At 44.0% G+C, this 18335-nt stretch overlaps 1 protein-coding gene across 4 annotated transcripts in view; it reads right to left on the reverse strand.

Moving 5' to 3' along the window:
• DNAH10 (dynein axonemal heavy chain 10) overlaps positions 1-18335 on the reverse strand; it is a 195703-nt gene that overhangs the window by 71211 nt on the left and 106157 nt on the right. For all 4 annotated transcript variants that reach the window (XR_012896005.2, XM_089775295.1, XM_075898516.2 and 1 more), the window contains 7 exons: positions 17744-17896; positions 16119-16379; positions 13845-14017; positions 11835-11928; positions 10216-10383; positions 6947-7135; positions 6069-6240 (listed from right to left, as the gene is read on the reverse strand). Coding sequence is in view for 3 of the 4 variants with exons in the window: in XM_089775295.1 (XP_089631421.1) it covers positions 6069-6240; positions 6947-7135; positions 10216-10383; positions 11835-11928; positions 13845-14017; positions 16119-16379; positions 17744-17896 (1210 nt within the window). In the remaining variant the exon portion in view is untranslated. The remainder of the gene's footprint in view (positions 1-6068; positions 6241-6946; positions 7136-10215; positions 10384-11834; positions 11929-13844; positions 14018-16118; positions 16380-17743; positions 17897-18335) is intronic.

Here is an 18335-nt window from a genome sequence, read left to right on the forward strand (position 1 = left end):
TGGTCCTCTCGATGTAAAAGGCGAGAGCCCGTCTGACGTCCAAAGTGTGCAGGCGTGCATGCTCTGGTGACGCATGTGGTTTAGGATGGAATACCGGGAGGATTATAGGTTCGTTAATGTGAAATCGAGAGATCACTTTGGGACGAAAGTGTGGTAATGTTCGGAGTATTACTGCTTGGTGCGTAAAAATCGTATATGGAGGAGAGGCTGATAGCGCAGCTAGTTCACTCACTCTCCTCGCGGAAGTGATGGCCAGTAAGAAAATAGCCTTCATAGACAGATTGTATAACGTACATGTTGCTAGCGGTTCAAACGGTCTGGCTGTTAGGGAATTGAGAACCAACTCAAGGTCCCAAGGATCCGCCGGTTGAGTATAATGCGGGTAAAGGTTAGACATTCCTTTCAAAAATCTTTTAGTTGTTGGATGAGAAAATAGTGAGTATCCGTTAATCCGCTGGTGAAAGGCTGCAATTGCAGCGACGTGAAGCCTGATGGAGGTACATGTGAGGCCTGAGTCCTTAAGGTGTACAAGATAGTCCAGGATATATTGTAAAGGTGAGGAGACTGGGTCCAGGTCCTTTTGTGAACACCACGATGAGAAACGTGACCATTTAGAAAGGTAAGTAGTCCATGTAGATAGTTTTCTACTGTTCAGCAGAATGTGCTTGACAGACTGTGAGTATAGCACTTCTGATTGTTGGAACCAACTAGGTACCATGCCGTGAGCGCAAGATGATTCACCTGCGGGTGAAGCAGGGAGTGATGATCCTGTGACAGGAGATCGTGTCGAGGTGGCAGAAGAAACGGAGGATGCCTTGACATGCGATGTAAGTATGGGTACCATGTTTGCCTGGACCAGGCTGGGGCTATTAGGATTACTGTGGCCCTGTCTCGAATTATTTTCTCTACCACCCGTGGAATTAGAGGTGTGGGTGGGAATGCATATAGTAGGTGACGCCCCCAGTTGTATAGGAAAGCGTCGCCCTCTGAATTCTGTCCGATCCCCGCTCTCGAGCAATACCGAGGACATTTCGTATTGCGAGAAGTTGCAAAGAGGTCCACTATTGGGAAACCCCAGTGTTGGAATATCGTCGCAGTCACGGTTGGGTGCAGCTCCCATTCGTGATTGGGACAGAAATGTCTGCTGAGGGCGTCTGCCCTTACATTGTGCTGACCCGGGAGGTATTCTGCGACTAGAAAGACATTGTGACGATTGCACATGTTCCATAGGCGAACCGCCTCCGCGCACAGGGAGTGGGACCGGGCACCCCCTTGCTTGTTTATATAATAGACGGTCATTATATTGTCCGTCAGGACTCGTATGACCTGGTCTTGAATGACAGGAAGGAAGTGTTGACATGCCCTGTACACTGCCCTGAGCTCCAAAAAGTTGATGTGCATCAGCGACTCGTCTGGCGACCATAGGCCTTGTATTTGCTCGCGCCCAAGGTGCGCACCCCATCTGATGAGTGACGCATCCGTTGTCAATTGCATCGACGGTTGGGGGCGATGAAAGGGCACTCCCAACAATAGATTGTTTGGTACTGTCCACCAAGTAAGTGATTTCTTGACGTGGATGGGGACTGTTATTGTCCTGTGGACATCGCGTACATTGGGGGGGACAGATTCGAGCCATCCAATGTTGGATGCATCGCAAATGTAACCTTGCATGCTTCACTACGTACGTTGTGGAGGCCATGTGACCCATGAGCTGCAGGCACCTTAGTATGGGAACCTTTGGGCTGTTGAGTAATATCTGAATCAAGTCTTGCATCGTGGAGAACCTTTCCATCGGTAATGATGCGCGTTCGGTCATAGAGTCCAGACGGGCGCCTATGAATTGTATTGTTTGGCGTGGTTCCAGTGATGACTTTGGAACATTGAGAAGGAGTCCCAGCTCGTGAAAGAGCCTGCGTGTTATCTGAGTGGCATTGATCGACTCCTGCAGTTACTGGGCTCTTATTAGGCAATCGTCGAGGTATGGGAAAATCATTATGTGTAGGCGACGTAGGTATGCAGTCACCACAGCCAGGGTCTTGGAGAAAACCCGCGGAGCCAACGAGAGACCGAACGGCAGGACCTTGTACTGGAAATGGTCTGTACCAATTTGAAAGCGCAGAAATCGTCTGTGTGCTGGGTGGATCGCAATGTGAAAGTATGCGTCCTGAAGATCGAGGGATGTGAACCAATCCTCATTCTGAAGTGCTGGGATGATTGTAGTTAAGGTAACCATTCGAAAGCATTGTTTTCGCAAGAAACGGTTGAGGTCGCGGAGATGTAGTATCGGTCTCCATCCCGATTTCTTTTCCGTTACGAAGTAGCAGGAGTAGAACCCTCTGCCCTTGAATTCGTCCGGAACACGTTCTATCGCCCCGACAGTAAGAAGACGGGCGACTTCCTGTCTGAGCAGTATCTCATGAGATGGGTCCCTGAAAAGGGACGGAGCAGAGGGGGATGGATGAGGTAGCGACGTGAATGGAATGGTATAACCGAGACGAATTGTTTCGAGGACCCATTTGTTGGTGGTGATGTAGGCCCATCGATGGAGGTACGGTCTGAGGCGGTGATGAAATATCGCCTTTGAAGCACTCGGAATGGTATTGACGGGAATGGTTCTCAACCCCTCGAGGGAAGCGTCAAACTTGCTGCCTGGTACCCTGCTGGGAAGTCGTTTTGGGCGGCGGACGGCTGCGTTGTTGCCGCTGCCTACCCCTCTGTTGGTCCTGGGGTCTATACTGAGGGGATTGCCGGAAGGGGGGCCTCCGTCTCTGGTAGGTCGTATATCGCTTTTTGCGGTATGGAGGGGTGTACATTCCGAGCGTTTTCAGAGTGGTTCTGGAATCCTTCCCCGAGTGTAGGAGTTGGTCAGTCTTCTCGGAGAAGAGGTTCTGTCTGTCGAAAGGTAAGTCCTCGACCTTTGAAAACAGGTCCTTGGGAGCAGAAGACTGTTGCAGCCAGGATGCTCTGCGCATAACGACTGATGTGGCTGTCGTGCGCGCTGCTGCGTCAGCTGTGTCCAGAGCAATATGTAAGGCTGTTCCTGAGGCTGCGTAGCCCTCTTTTATCACAGCCTTTAGGATGTCCCGCTTTGACTCTGGAATGTGCTGGAGCAAAGGTACAAGCTTGGTGTAGTTATTGAAGTTATGATTCGCCAACAGTGCGGAGTAATTGGCCATTCTAAGTGTCAGAGTTGCAGAGGAATAGATTTTACGTCCGAATAAATCGAGACACTTACTATCCTGGTCCGCAGCAGTAGGCTTGTACTGTGGCATCTTTGCTCTTTGCTGAACTGCATCCACCACCAAGGAGTTCGGTTGCGGATGCATGAATAGGAATTCCATCCCTTTGGCAGGGACAAAGTACTTTTTATCCGCCTTTTTATTTGTCGGTGGGACAGATGCTGGAGATTGCCAGATGTCGTCCGCAATTTCAAGAATAGCTGCGTCCAATGGTAGAGAGATCTTTGGTTGATGGGTGTGTTTGATGTTACGAAGGAGATGATGTTGCTTTTGCTCCACGTCACCCAATTGTACGCTTTGGCTCTCCGCCACCCTTTTGAACAACTCCTGAAATTGACGGAGGTCGTCAGAAGGTGAAGTGTCACCCTGAAACACTGCGTCGTTGGGGGACGATGAGGACTGTTGTGCTGGTGAATGGTCAGGTTCAACATCCCGAGCGGGAAGAGGTTGTTCGACGTGGTAGGTAGACCCGGAGGGAGTTGGTGGTCTTAAAGGAGCAGAAGAAGACTGGTATTTCTGTCCTGGATGGGATTGCGGGGACCGGTGTTGATAGGACGAAGTATGGCGATGATGGGGGGATGTGGAGTGACGGGATCCCATTGAGTATTCCGAGCGGGTTGATCTTGGTGATCGCGACCTGTCCCTATAATAAGTGCTGCGACTGGGTGAACGCAGGTCACGGCGGTAAGAATGACCAGAGCGTGGTGATATATGGCCAGTACGAGAGTACTCGGAGTACTGTGGAGACGGGGACCGCGGCTCTGGAGAAAACTCCGGGCTCGGGGATAGAGAAGATAATCCCCTGGTTGCGTGGGCCGTTGGGGCTAGTAAATGCTCCAGTGGAGAAGATGCTGGGGTAGAAATGACTGAATGCGGAATCACTTCTACTGGCATTGAAGGAATCCGTGCCGAGGTGGGCCCCTTCAGCGTCGCTGATCGACTCGGCACCGGTGATTGACTGTGCTCCCGAGATGTATGGAGAGGAGAAGTCCGTCGCATCGTTGGTGAGCGTCTGTGCTGAGACGGGTCTTTCGGTGCAGAAGGGCGACTCGGTGCCAGCGCGGTCGACGCCGGGGAGTGCCTCGGTGCCGAAGGTCGTTGTGACTCCCGTTGTTTGGTGGGAGGTGGTGGACGTTTCAGTGCCGATGGAGCCGCATGCCTTGAAGGGCGGCTAACTTCCGCCGACCGTTTGGCTGTGGTCTTCGGCGTCAGTGAGCCCGTAGGTACCGGTGATCGTCTCAGCGCTGGGGAGCGGCTCGGTGCCGGAGAGCGGCTACGCGCCTGAGAACGTCTCAGTGCGGGAGAGCGCCTCGGTGCCGTGGGCCTCGGTGCCAGTGAGCGACTACGGCTCAGTGCCCGGCTACGGCTTGGTGCTGGGCTGCTCGGTGCTGGACTATGGCGCGGTGCCGGGGAGCGGCTGCGTCTCGGTGCCGGGGAGCGGCTACGTCTCGGCGCCGGGGAACGGACCGGTGCCGGGGGACGCTCAGTGCTGGGAGCGGTTCTCGGAGCCATAGGCGGCCTAGAGACCGAGGGAACGGCTGATATGGTCGAGCCCGATATAGAAGGGCTCAGGGCCGACTTACTCCGGCTGTCTTTCGGCGGCCTCGCTACTTTCGCGGGCGGTGCCGTAGACGTCCCTGGTTGATCGTCAGCCGATCTTGAGGGTGGGAGGGACCGTGTCGGAGATGGTTTTCTTTTAAGTTTCTTGGACTGTTTCGAGTGTCCTTTTGACTGCTGGACGTCCGGTTGTAGGGCTTTGTCGAACAGAAGGACTTTTAGGCGCATGTCCCTGTCCCGTTTAGCTCTAGCTGTTAGTTTGGAGCAGTGGGGACATTTTTGGGGAATATGTCCTTCCCCGAGGCACCTAATGCATAAAGCGTGGCCATCAGAGGCAGGCATTGCCTCGTGGCATTCGCTGCATTTCTTAAAGCCCGGCATTGGGATGACTAATTAACTATTGAAGTAAAACTGTTGTGTTTTGGTTTTTTTTTTTGACTAACGACTAGGGTAAACTATAACTTGGAACTCTATATAGGAACTATATACAATAACATATAAAGTCTCTCTGTCTCTGTAGGAAACAGTAGTCACCAGAGAGACAATATTCCGTCCGCGGCCGAGGATGGTCAGGAGGAACTGGCGGGAGCCGGACCAGCGCTGCTCAAACGGCGCGAAAAGCCACGAGCCGTACTTCGCTCATGCGTGGTCCGGCAGACTACGGCTAGAAAGATCTCCGATCTGTGGCGCCGAGACAAGCCAACATCTGCAGTGGAGCACCCACGGGACACTGCTCGAAGAAGAATATAGCATTTCAAAGGCAGAAGCACCACAGTCAGAACGTGGGCTCACCATTTCCCTGCTGTGCTATTGCCTCCTCTGCCCCTGCAGACAGTGCTGTGGAGGAACTGGCTTTTGAGATAGAGGCATTAACGGAGGAGGGAAGCGGTAGCTTCCCCTCTACCACTCTCTGGCTAATGAGTCTCCTTTACTTTGGCACAACAATGACCACACCTCTGTCCAATAGATTTACCCACAAATGACAGCTCCTCAAACTGGAGGGCCACCCCCCACACACCTTCCAGTTACCCAAACTTTATCCCACTACCTGTTCAATAAGTTTATGCTTATTGAACAGCCATGGTTATTTCAATTAAAGCACCAGTGTTTTTGTCCTCAGGTTCAAACATGAATTCCTGCACCAGAGGAAACAGTATGAATGAGAAACATTAATATTTAAAAACTACATTATTCTGGTGACTCAAGCAAAGGCACATTTTTGATTTTGCATTGCTTGCTAATCAGGAAATACTTGTAGTCTTTCTGCATCACCTGAAGTTAACATATTGTTGATGAGTTCCAGAAAACCTTCTTCTGCCACATGGGCATCTGTAAACAGGAAAATCATGGCCTTGTTCTCAATACCAAGCTTTATATACAATGTTTTCAAGTCTTCACGGAAATTGTTTTCTCCATATCCTCGACTCAGAACAATTTCAAACACCTAATAATGCAACATAAAATATATTTGAAAGACACAGAATGTTGAAAGATGGACCCACAACAAGGAACTCAACTTCCCTGGGGTTCTGGTTTGGTCTTATAACTAGTACAGATATAATGTGAAAGTAAAATGGTGACAAAATATTTACTCCTCTGTATTCTCTTTAAACTGTTCCAATCCTCTAGGCTCAGAACCTCAAAATCATTCTGGACTTCTCTCTTTCCTTTGTTCCCCACCATCTTATTTGGATGTTTGTATGTCACTGGGCACAATGAGGCCTCGCTTGTGTGTCCGAGAACTACTGCACTAAAGATAAATAACAGTAGTAGTACTTAAAGACTACTGATTTTTCACTTAGATCTCCAAAACCCACCCTGTACTCTCTGCTCACAGCCTTAAGTACCCAGTTACAAGGACTCACAATCTTCCATGCCAAGTCACTTCAACCTCCTATCTCTGACCTTTGAATGCTCACTCCACCCCCTTTCAATCTCTCCAGAAAGCAGCTACTACCCTAATTTTGACATCACTTGCTTTCTTTCATTGTCTGTATCAGGTTTAATTTCTGAGACCCCTCAAGGTTCTACACAGTTAGGGGCCACCCGCCATTTTAAAAGCTACATTATTCTGGTGACTCAGGCAAAGGCACATTTTTGATTTTGCAGTGCTTGCTAATCAGGAAATACTTTCAATCTCTCCCAGATACCTCACATCCAGCTGTATATGCGGCCAGTCTTGCAAGGGACTGTTTTCCTGAGCCTCCCACTCCTACAAGCAGGGCATGGCCACGATCCATCCGTATGATGCGATGCACACGGGTTAAATGCTCCAGGGCATCATCAAAAAGCACCAGGTTCATTTTTGTATTAACTTCATTGTACTCTTCAAGAATCTCCTGTAAAGACAATTGTTTAGACAGTTACCAACAGAAATGGGAAATGCTGAAAAGGTTAGTAAACAAACAGAATGTAATAATTTATTAGAAGCATTATTACTCAAAAGAATTCTGAGAAAAAGTTGATTATCAGAAAATTTATAGTATTTAGGATTTCTCATGGAATAAATAGATGTTCACTGATTTCTAGTATTCATACCCAACCTTACTATACATAGAAACTATATGTACCTAACAAGGGGCAAAGAGCTTCCTTAATGATTCAAAACAAGTTTATTTCTCACAAAGAAAAACAAAAGCCTGCACTGGAATATTGTGAAAAAGGGACACTATTTATTTACTTTGAAAATGTTTCAATCTCTTGGATAAACCTGTTTATAATCTAATCCAAAACACTCATCTAGAAATCCCCTATCATTTTTTCTTGCTTTACAATCATTTTTTTCCTATTTGTAAAATGTTTTTCTCTCCTTTTTTACTATGTGAAAGAAAAACACAAACAGGGAAAACTAAAACTCAATTAGGAAAGAGTGAAAATGACTATATGCAAAGCACTGTTATTTACACAAAGTAAACAAAATGATAAAATAAAGGAAAATGCTTCTTTCTTTCTAATCTTTTTCAGTTTGAGTCCTCCCAGCTATTATTTGTCACAAAAGGTGGAAAAATTCAGACTGAAATGTGACTCTTGTTTTTTAAGAGACTTGCTGACAGTGTCCCTTAAAAAAAAGAAAACCCCATTATTTTGTGTAGATTTTAGTCTGGAAAATTGTCAAAGTATGAATGTAGCATAGGTTTCATGGAATCATAGCAATGTAGACATTGGAGCAACCTCGAGAGGTCATCTAGTCAATCCTTTTATGTTAATAACCATACACACCTGAAGGGCAAACTGTTATTAAATATGTCTTCAATCTGTTCTGTGCCAACTGTCTGGGGCTCAGAGGGCTTGGGCCAAGGAACTGTTTAACTGTGTTGCACCTATTTGGGCTCAGACTGAAGCCCAAGCTCTGGGGCCCTCCCACCTCTCAGGGTGCAAGAGCCCGGGCTCCAAACTTGAACCCAAATCTCTACAACACAATTAAACAGCCTCACAAACACAAATCAATTGGCCCAGGCACGCATGGGTTTTTAATTGCAGCTTAGACAGACCCTATTATTTCACACAGACAGACTCACCCAGATGCTGGTTAAAGCACCAAAGACACCATATATTGGGAAATAGGAGGGCAGTAGCCCTCCCTCTGAAATTTAGACTCCTGGATTTCATACTTGAGGTCTGCTTAAATCTGCATGCCCTGACTCCAAAGGTAGTTCTTAAATGCAACAGAGTTTGAGCTGCTTGCAGTTTTGCCTTCGGAGCAGAATGTTTGTTATGAAAAGAGAGATGCAGGTGATTAAGAATAAGAAAAGGATGGACATTCAAGTCATTAAAGGAACATTAGACCATCATGAAAACATTGCCAGGTACTCCATTTGAAAAATAGGGAGGAAGAGTAGGAATAAGTGTTGTGCTGCTAAGATCTGCAAGTTTGTATTGAATTTACAAATGCTGCTGAAAAGGGGGTGAACAGGGACTAATCCAAGGCTGACTTCACAGAGTTATAAAGGGATTTCACAAAACTGGGTGACTGGGCAACACAAGAGCAGATGAAATTCAGTGTTGATAAGTGCAAAGTAATGCATGTGGAAGAATATAAACCTAACTATAGATACAAAATAGCTGTTACCAATCAAGAAAGAGATGTTGGAATCATTGTGGATAACTCCTGGAAAACATCTTTTCAATGTGCAGCAGAAGTCTAAAAACTGAAACAGCTAACAGAATATTGGGAATCGTTAGGAAAGTAACAGATAATAAGACAAAATACCATATACCCTCTACTTAAAGACATTTGTATGACCACATCATGAATACTGTATGCAGATCTGATTACCCCATCTAAAAAAGATAAATTGTATTTGGAAAAGGTACAGAAAGGGCAACTGAAATGATTGGAGTAAAATATATTAGCTGACTAGAAAATCATGATTGGCATGGAAAAATTGAATGAGGAAATGTTGTTTATTCTTTCACTAACATAACATAAGAAGCCAACCCAATCCAGTTTTTAGGTAACAGATTTAAAACAAATAAAATATTTTTTTTCAGAATCAACTTGTGGAACTCTTTGCCAGGAGATGGTGGAAAGGCTCAAGCCATAACAGGGTTCCAGTAAGAACAAAATAAATTCAAGGAGGATAGGTCCATCAATGATACTAGCCAAGGATGGTGTGCTTAGATTCTCTTTGCAAGCAGGTAGGAATGGGAACCAGGGGATAGATCATGATGATTGCCTCTTCTATTCATTTCTTCTGAAGCGCCTGATAATGGCCATTGTTGGAAAACAGGATACTGGGCTAGAAGGACCTTTCATCTGACCCAATATGGCCATTTGAATCTTCTTATGTAGAACTGAAATGTATCTGTTCCCTTGCTGTAACCCACTAGACCCCATTCCTCTTCCAGAACTGAGATAGAGCCCAAGAGTCCTGATGGGATCTCTCTCTCTCTCTCCCCACAGAGTTAGTAACAAAGTAAGAATATACGTTAAAATGTTAAGGCTAACCAGTGTCCCTTAAGTGACTTGCCACAATATTCAGAGGGATAGCCAAGTTAGTCTGTAACTGGAAAAACTTAAAAAACAATGAATAGTCTAACAGCATCTTAAAGACTAACAAAACATGTAGATGGTGGTATGAGCTTTTGTGGACACAAGCTGTTCGAGCTGAGTGGGTCTAATATTTATTTAATTTTCTTTCTTTTATATCAGAATTAGATACAGTGCTACTGTCAGCTAACTGCTAAGGTGTCTGCCAAAAAAAACTAGAGTTTTCCTGTGCCTTTCCTGTATAGAGATGATGTGTGTGGGGGTGAGGGTGGATGGGGTTGGTTCTCCCCTCCCCATTTGGTGCTTGGCTTGACTGAGCATGCTCAGTAACACTGCTGAACCCACTGTCCTCAGTCCACACCATCATGACATGCACAGGTCTGTCCCTCCCACCAAAATCTGAAATGGTGCCCCTATAAAGCACTATACCTGAAAGAGAGCTTTTGCTGCATCATAGTCCTGTATGTCCTCATAGACACGAGGTTCCCCTTCATTCAGTGCCATTCTGAAGTCTCCAAAAAGAATAGGGTCTCTCATGGCCTGCTCTAAATCATCTTTGAAATGCTCTTGAATCAAGCCTTGTATATGCCCTTGTACCTTAAAGTATATAAGTGCAAATAGGTAAAATGATGCTAAGTGTTCTGAATGCAGGAACACTCAAAGGGCCTGATCCTGCAAACTTTTACCCAGTAACTATCTGATTGATTTTAATGGGACTGGCATAAATACAACATCTGCAGATATAGACTCTACTAACATTGTATATTTATCCTCTAAAACTAAGTGGCATATAGTTTATATACAAGCAGCCCAATTGCCCAAGGACTTTTGATGCCAAAGAGCTGAACAGCTTTAACAGAGAGAAGATTATGCTCAGTATAAAATCAATATCTTTATTCTGGTAAAATCACATACTACCTTTTACTCTTATAGTTAGTTCTGATATCATTCCACCAGTGTCACCAAGACTTTGTTCTCTCTTTAATACAGAATGTAGATGCATATTTCATACAGCACATAAATATAAATGCATTTATCCACACATACATTATATAGTACTGGATGCAAATGTAACAAACTTTAAAGAGATTTAGCACATTACAAATGTTTTTTCTTATTCAAGTATTTTATGGTACTACACAAGAAATTGTGAGCTCCCCACATCCAGCAGCCTTTGCAGAGACAAAACTTCCTCCATTGGGCCAAATTCTTAAGTCTTACTAATGTATAGCTGCCTAACTTCATTGTTTTAACACTGATTTTCACCAGTTTAGCTGAGGGGCTGATGCTAATACTTAATCAGGTAAAACTCACATGCTTGAGACAGGTAAACTTCAGGACTCGATACTGCACAGCTAATTTGAGACGGTGGTAACCATGCCAATGAAGCATACAGTTATAAAGTTTAGGCCCAGAAGATCATTGAGGATGACCTCTTGTAGATGCATGAATAGTTCATAGCGTTTGAAGCCTAAGACATATGCAGCATCTCATTCAGCTTTTCAGTGCTTTTTGATAGATCTGATGTCTGAAAGCTCACAAGTTTGTAATAACACAGTAATATCACAGATTATATGTAGAGCTCTGCAAGTCTGCAGATATCTGCTTTATATACACAGATCTGCATCCACATCGCCAGTTCGTTTTTGCAGATATGCACCCAGATACAGATTTTTTATCTAGAGCCCTTCAAATTTGGGGATATTTGCTTTTTAGCCTCAGGTATCCACATCCATGGATTCAATGTGGGTATCTGTGGCTCATTTTTGCAGATACAAATTCTGTATCCACGCAGGGCTCTCATTAAATGACCTTTCCTCCATCTGTGGGTTTATTCTGTTGTAACCAATTGCTAAACCTTTCTCATGGTATTAACATCAGTAGGTTATATGTAAATCAATTCCACTGTAAAACTGGAGTGATGCAATGGTGAATCAAATCCACAGTTTGATTTCAAGATTATAGTGGAACAGTTATTAGCATTACAGTTTTGTAAGAATTTCCATATTCATATAAGTGATTACTAACCAATCGGAAAAGTTACTCACCAGTATTTTGTCTACTTCATTGATCAATCTGTCATGGAAAACTCTCAGGCACTCATTTCTCCAGACTCGCACCATCTGTGTGACTGTTTGGAACCTATATCGAAGTTATCAGTGGACAAATCAGATAAGGTCATATGTTTTAATAGCACCGTTACCAAATCAGATTTTGTTTCCTTTTTCACTGAAAAGAGTAACTATCTCCAGAGATCCTATTTTACAGTGTTTGTCACAAGGAACAGTATCACAATTCAGGATTTTCCAAATTTCTTCCCACCCCTCCCCACAAAATGGCATATATACAACAAAAGGCAAAACAGAGACAACTGTATCTATGCACTGCTTTTTTAGTGTCTCCTTGAAAAAAAAGAGACCAATATATATTTACACATAGCTCAGTCACTGATTATTTCAGCAAAACTTTTAAGCATATGCTTCAATTTGTCCTAGTCAACAAAGCACATGCACGTGCTAAAACCCTATTGACTGATATACAGAACTAAAGTTTTGTGCTTAACTACTTTGCTGAATTGTGTTGTACTGCTGAATCAGGGCCTTAATTATTAAAGACTAGCTGAGCCCTGCCTCACAGCTATGGGGCAGCGGACTGAGGGGCAGCAGAGACAGGAGGATGAGGTGGTGAGGTGGGGCGGGTGAGCCAGAAGCACAGGAGGCACAGAGGGCAGGAACGGGAGAGGGGAGGGTTCAGGAAGATCCACGGGGCACCAGCTTGGGGGACCAAGGGAGGCATAGGTAGAGTGCAGCAGACAGGGACTTACTGCCAGGCCCACTGCATATACTACTTTTCTTTTTCCCCATGCCCAATGTGTCACTCGGAGAAGTCATTGTGCCATGGCACCAGCTGCATGATGGATCATGGGGTGCTGCCTCCTGCTGGGCTCTGCTGCCCACACTGTCTCTACCTGCACCCAGGGTGCAGGAGAAGCACAGGCCCCAGCCCATGAGCTGCCTGCCCCAGTGGGCACAGGTCTGCATAATACCACCACCACCTCCCCACTGCACCTGCTGGCCACTTACTGAGCCCTGCCCCTTGCCTTTTTCTCCTGCATGCCCTTTTGGGCTGCTTTTCAAGCCTCGCATCCCGCTCTGGTGTGGGGAGGGATGGGGGGCGAGGGCAAGGAGGAAGTCATTCAGTGTATTCTGCAATGTTGTCTGAGACAGACACTGTGATGGACACTTCTCCTGTTATAATAGTATAGATAAAGCACCAACACTTAATGAGATAGGAGAAAAAAGAGTTTCCAATATTAAAGATGCTTTATAGGCATTTGTTAATGACTCCATTAACACTGCTATGTTCTATACAATGGAGGACAGGTGGATAATAAGTTAAACTATTAATTTACTCAGAGCAATATGAAGCAACTTAGGCAAAAGGGCACTACAATCAAAATTAAGAGCAAAGCTGTGGCATAACAAAAGCCAGGTAGCTGAAAGTAAGTACTCACAGAACATTGCTAATCTATGCCACAGCTAGGTAAAGGCATATTGACATAGATTGACTTATACGTCAATCTTAAACAGGTCTTTGTTGAACAGCTGAGAATTATGCTAGAGCGAAGTTCTTCAACACTTCAACTTGGATAAATTTGGCAGACCAGATGCCTGCACCAAGTGCCCCCTTTTATCTTGGCACGAAGGGAGTCTGGAAAAGAAGATGGTGTATCAGAGCACACTGACTCTTAGGTGGCATATGGTTCTTTAGGGACTATGTCTTGCTGGAAGAAAATCAGAAAAGCTCTTACATGTCTCTAATTCACCCCACAGTTGAGAATACGCCAGACTGCCCCTTACAATCAGGAAGGTATCTCTGACTCCCTGATGCCCAGCACTTATATACAGCTTAGCTGCAGGAGAAAAGCTACCTCAGATTTATGAGACTGCCAAATATTGCTGTTTTTAAAATAACAAAATTGCCTTACATTGGGCCAGATCACAAATGAGTGTAGTTCCAGTTAAGTGAATTTTTCTAAACGTTTTTTCTCCACTTACCTCTCTGGTGTTGTAAGAACAAGCCCATTGTAGACCCTGGAGAGATCTCGCAAATTAAAAATATAATGAAATTTGGAAGGAGTTGGGGGTAGGTCCCGAACTATGGCTTTGTACAGTTCCAAAGTACAGAACGTCATCTTGTCAGTAATCGCTGCTATTGAGTCATTAAAAGTCTGCAAACACGAGAAAGGAAACACTTCTTCTTGAGACTGATCAGGAGAAATATGATTTATCAAATATACTCCGCTTTCCTACTTTTCTACCCTTAACTGATAGATTTAAAATAACTCCTGGCAAGATAAAATGTTTTCCAGAATGTAAGTGTATACTATAATGGCTGTTTCTTACACTCAGTCTGGCTATTTCATTGTTTATATGGTAAGCTCTTTGCAGGGACCATCTTTTTGTTCTATGTTTGTACAGCACCTAGCGCAATGGAATTCTGGTCCCATGATTGGTGATCCCAGACACTACTGCAATATGGATAATAAATGTCTCACATATAAAATTACAATTTCATGTGCTCAGTGATGCAATTTTAACACATTATATTTAATTTTCTGTGTTTCAATTCAAAATTTTATAGATCTTTGTGCATTTACAGCTGGCTATAGATTTCTATGAAAAACATTAATTTACAAATTATCTTCTGGCTGAATAGTCTATTGCTCAGTATGTAGCAATTCAACACAAGATGATCCCTCTTCATTAATTTTTTATTAACAAACTTTATTGAACAGCAACAACAAATACTTACTATATAGAGAACTAGAATATCTACAGGACATTCATTGGGTCCTTAACTCAAATAAGCTTTTTCTTCATTTAAATCATTACTCTGGGATGGGGCTGGAGGGTTCAATACACAAGCTGCCCTGGGCAGAGAGGATAACCCAAGTCTTCTCTTACCATAACAGCTTTGGCCCACAGGAGAAATAGGGATGTTAAAATGCATATAATTGATTAACTGTGTAACTGCTGAACATTTCATCAGATATATGATTACATGTAGGGCAGCAGCTAGCTCATTGGCAACTTGTGTGCACTGGCTCCTCCCTGCCACTTTGCTCATTGGGAAGCAGCTGCTGCCTCTGATACAGAGGCAGCAGCATGGGGCAGCAGGCAACTCCCCAAGAGCCAGTGCATGCAGGGAGCTGGCTTTTAAGCTGACTCCCTGCATATGGCTGCTCTTTCTTGCTGCTTCTGTATTTATACTATTTGAAGACTTACAACCACATTTTAAAAGCTATGGAAAAGGGAAAGAAAAGTGAAAGGAGAAGAGAACAGTGTATAAGTTTATAAAATGAATCAGAATGTGGAGATGTAAAAATGATATGCAAAACAGTTTGTCAGCAGCAATGTAGGATCTGATTCAAAATCTCCACTGAAGTCAACAGAAAGACTTCCATTGATTTCAATGCATCTGGGGACAAGAATCATCATCTCTTGTCTAAAATCTCTTAGTAGCAGGATTGCAACAATTCCAGTCTGAAGCATGGCATTACTGTTTGTTACTTGACTTCCTAAGGAAGTTATTCTCTATTTGGATCCAAATTATTTCCTTGAATAAATGCATGATTCTCTCCCAACTTAAAGGAAGGCCAAGAAAAGAATCTGAGTGCCCATAGGTAACATAGGGCTGTAAGGAGTCATGGGTCCCCCAAACATTGTGGACAGGAGAGGCAAGGGGCCAGCAGAGGGACTAGTGGAGGGAAAAGTTTGGTGCCCACAGCAGGGGTGCAGCCTCCCTGCACTCACTGGCAGTATTGAGGCAAGCAGAGAAACATGGCCCTAGATCACACCACTCCTCCAGCTTCATTGCTCAGGAAGTGAGCAGAACCGCCACCTTCAGCCCAACCCCACATTCACCAGTAAGAAGCATAGCAATGCAGCCAGAGGAGCAGAGCAAGCTGGGGCTGCATTGCTCTACTTCCCCCCTGGTCCCTCGCTTGCTAGTCCCCCAACCTCATAGCTCGGGTGGGGGAAGAGTTAGGGCAGAGACAGAGCAAGGGTGGGGATGGGGGGGGGGGTTGTGCCAACCCTTCCCTGGGCTAGGAGAGTCACGTGGCTGGTCCACTGCACCATCTTCTTTCACCAGTCACCCTTGTGAGTGCTCATTAATAACAGTCACTAAGCTGTAAGATACAGATTGGATGCAAACAAGGAAGAAAGGAAATCACTAAAAGAAACACATTTAAGTTCTGTAGTTTCATGAAAGATAAAATTCTATTTATAAATAACAATCCTATTAAGCCTCAAATAAATTCAAATTACCTTAGTATGACCCTTCAGAATGGAGGCATAAATCAAATGCAAAGACACCTCAGAAGGAAAAGGTACATTGAAAACACTGAAGAGCGAAATGAATCGAGGATCAACTTCATTACGACCTCCTCCAGCTTTGCCCATGGCAGCAATAAAGCCAAGATCTCGAAGACTCTTACAAGTCATCTCCTTGCCACGGTCATATAAGGAACCTTTTTCCAAAAGCAACTTCAACAAGGCAATTGGTTGCTGTGTGCCATATTCATCAACCTTTATAAAACAAAAGAGCCAATACATTGTAATCATAGCATGGCTGAGCTGCCTGGAACCACCTGCAACAGGAAGTCATTGGGTCCACATTCAATACAACATAATGTCTAAGTGACATAAGGCTTTGGGGATTGATTCTCCTCTCTTATTCTGATTGGCTCAGGCAGGGAAAGCACCTTTTGTTGCTGATGAGTGACACACTTATACATCCATGATCAGCTTTTGGAAAGATATGGATGGATTCCAAGGAAATCACATCTCAATGATGTCAGCCAGAGGAAGGATCAGTGTGTGACAGTCATTTTAAGGGCATGAAGAAAGGAGGATCCTGATGTCAAAAGAAGTGATTCAAGACATTATAGGCAAAACTTCAGCAGAATACTCCCCTCCTTACAGGCCTAGAGTAGCAGATTAGGCCCAGCCATATCTTTGTCATGATGAAAGGCTTGCTAGGCCAAATTTGGGTGAGTGGCATTGCAACTTGGCAAACTGGGTCACACCAGTCAAATTCAACCCAGCAACTCTTCTGTCCTAATGCAAAGGAGGTAGTGCCAAATTTGAGTAAGTGACATTGCAAGCTTGCACACTGAATCACAATTTCACTCAAATTTGGTGCACCCATACCTCTGTCATGAGAGCCCTAGGCAGCTGCCTAGTTTGACTATAGATAGAGCGACCCCAGGATAGCAGCCTAACCACCAAAAAATATACATTTTTAAAGACTGAGTGATACTGTAGTTGCACTGAAACATGCCAGAGTGTTCAAAGATCCAAACCTTAGATATTGGAAGGTACAAAGCTGAGGCCCAAGTGTTATAATTAGGGCTGCCAATTAATACAATAGCGTCTGCAATTAACACAGGGCAGAATTAACGTGTTAAAAAAATTAATGTGAGTTAATCGCAGGTGTTTCTGTGCAGCTCTGCCCTTTTGAAACATTTCTGCAGCATTTCAAAGGGCAGTGCTGCACTGAGCTTGAAGTCAGCTGGGGACTCCAGCTGACCCCCGGACTCCACGTTGCACTGCCCCTTTGAAACACCATTGTGGCATTTCAAAGGGGTAGGACCGCACAGAAACGCCTGCAATTAATGCACGTTAATTTTTTTAATGAGTTAATTCTTCCCTATGTTAATCACAGGCGTTAGCACACATTACAGTAATTGATAGCTCTAACAAATCAATATATTTGAAGATATAGAAAACATCCAGAAATATTTAAATATATAGTGTTCTTATTATTGTTTAATAGCGTGATTAATCGCACGATTAATTTTTTTAATCGTTTGACAGCCTGAGCCTGGACGGACCACAAGAATGCAGCCTGCAGCTTCTTATGTTATATTGAAAGCAGGTTGGCAGCTTACCCTTGGCATGTTCATATCATCCATGAAAACCAGGAGGCGCTTTCCCATAGGAGGTCCATAAGTATCCTTTGTACGTTTCTCTACATTTGCTTCTAAGTTTCTTTGAATATCCATTGATGTTGTACGAGAAGAGAAGTTAATTATTAGCAACACCTACACAGAAAGAACATTTGATCAATCTTTTAAAAAAAATTTAAAGTAGCACTTTTTAGACAATGTTCTTTATATTTGATAATATGAAAATATGCAGTACATCAGTTGTACATTAAACACCATTCTAGTATAGCTATTCACTTAGAATACAGCTGGCATAGAAGAGCAAAGTTACCATTCTGGGGGTTCAATAAGACACTATGAAGGTCATTTGATAAACACGTTTACTTTATTAAAAAATTAATCTCTATTTAAGAATAATTACATTAATTCAGTGCCTTTGATCTTGAAGGATCTCACTTAGGGCCTTAGAATCAGGACCTTGCACTTAAGTAGAGCCTAAGACCTGTGCAGAGTTTCAGGGCTCAGCTAGTGAAAATCTAGTTGCTTAATCAGGTTTTTAAACTGGAGGTATTATTTTACCCATGGCTGAAATCAA

Source organism: Pelodiscus sinensis, chromosome Z, assembly GCF_052426305.1.
Source record: "Pelodiscus sinensis isolate ZL-2025 chromosome Z, ASM5242630v1, whole genome shotgun sequence".
Classification (NCBI taxonomy): Eukaryota; Metazoa; Chordata; order Testudines; family Trionychidae; genus Pelodiscus; species Pelodiscus sinensis.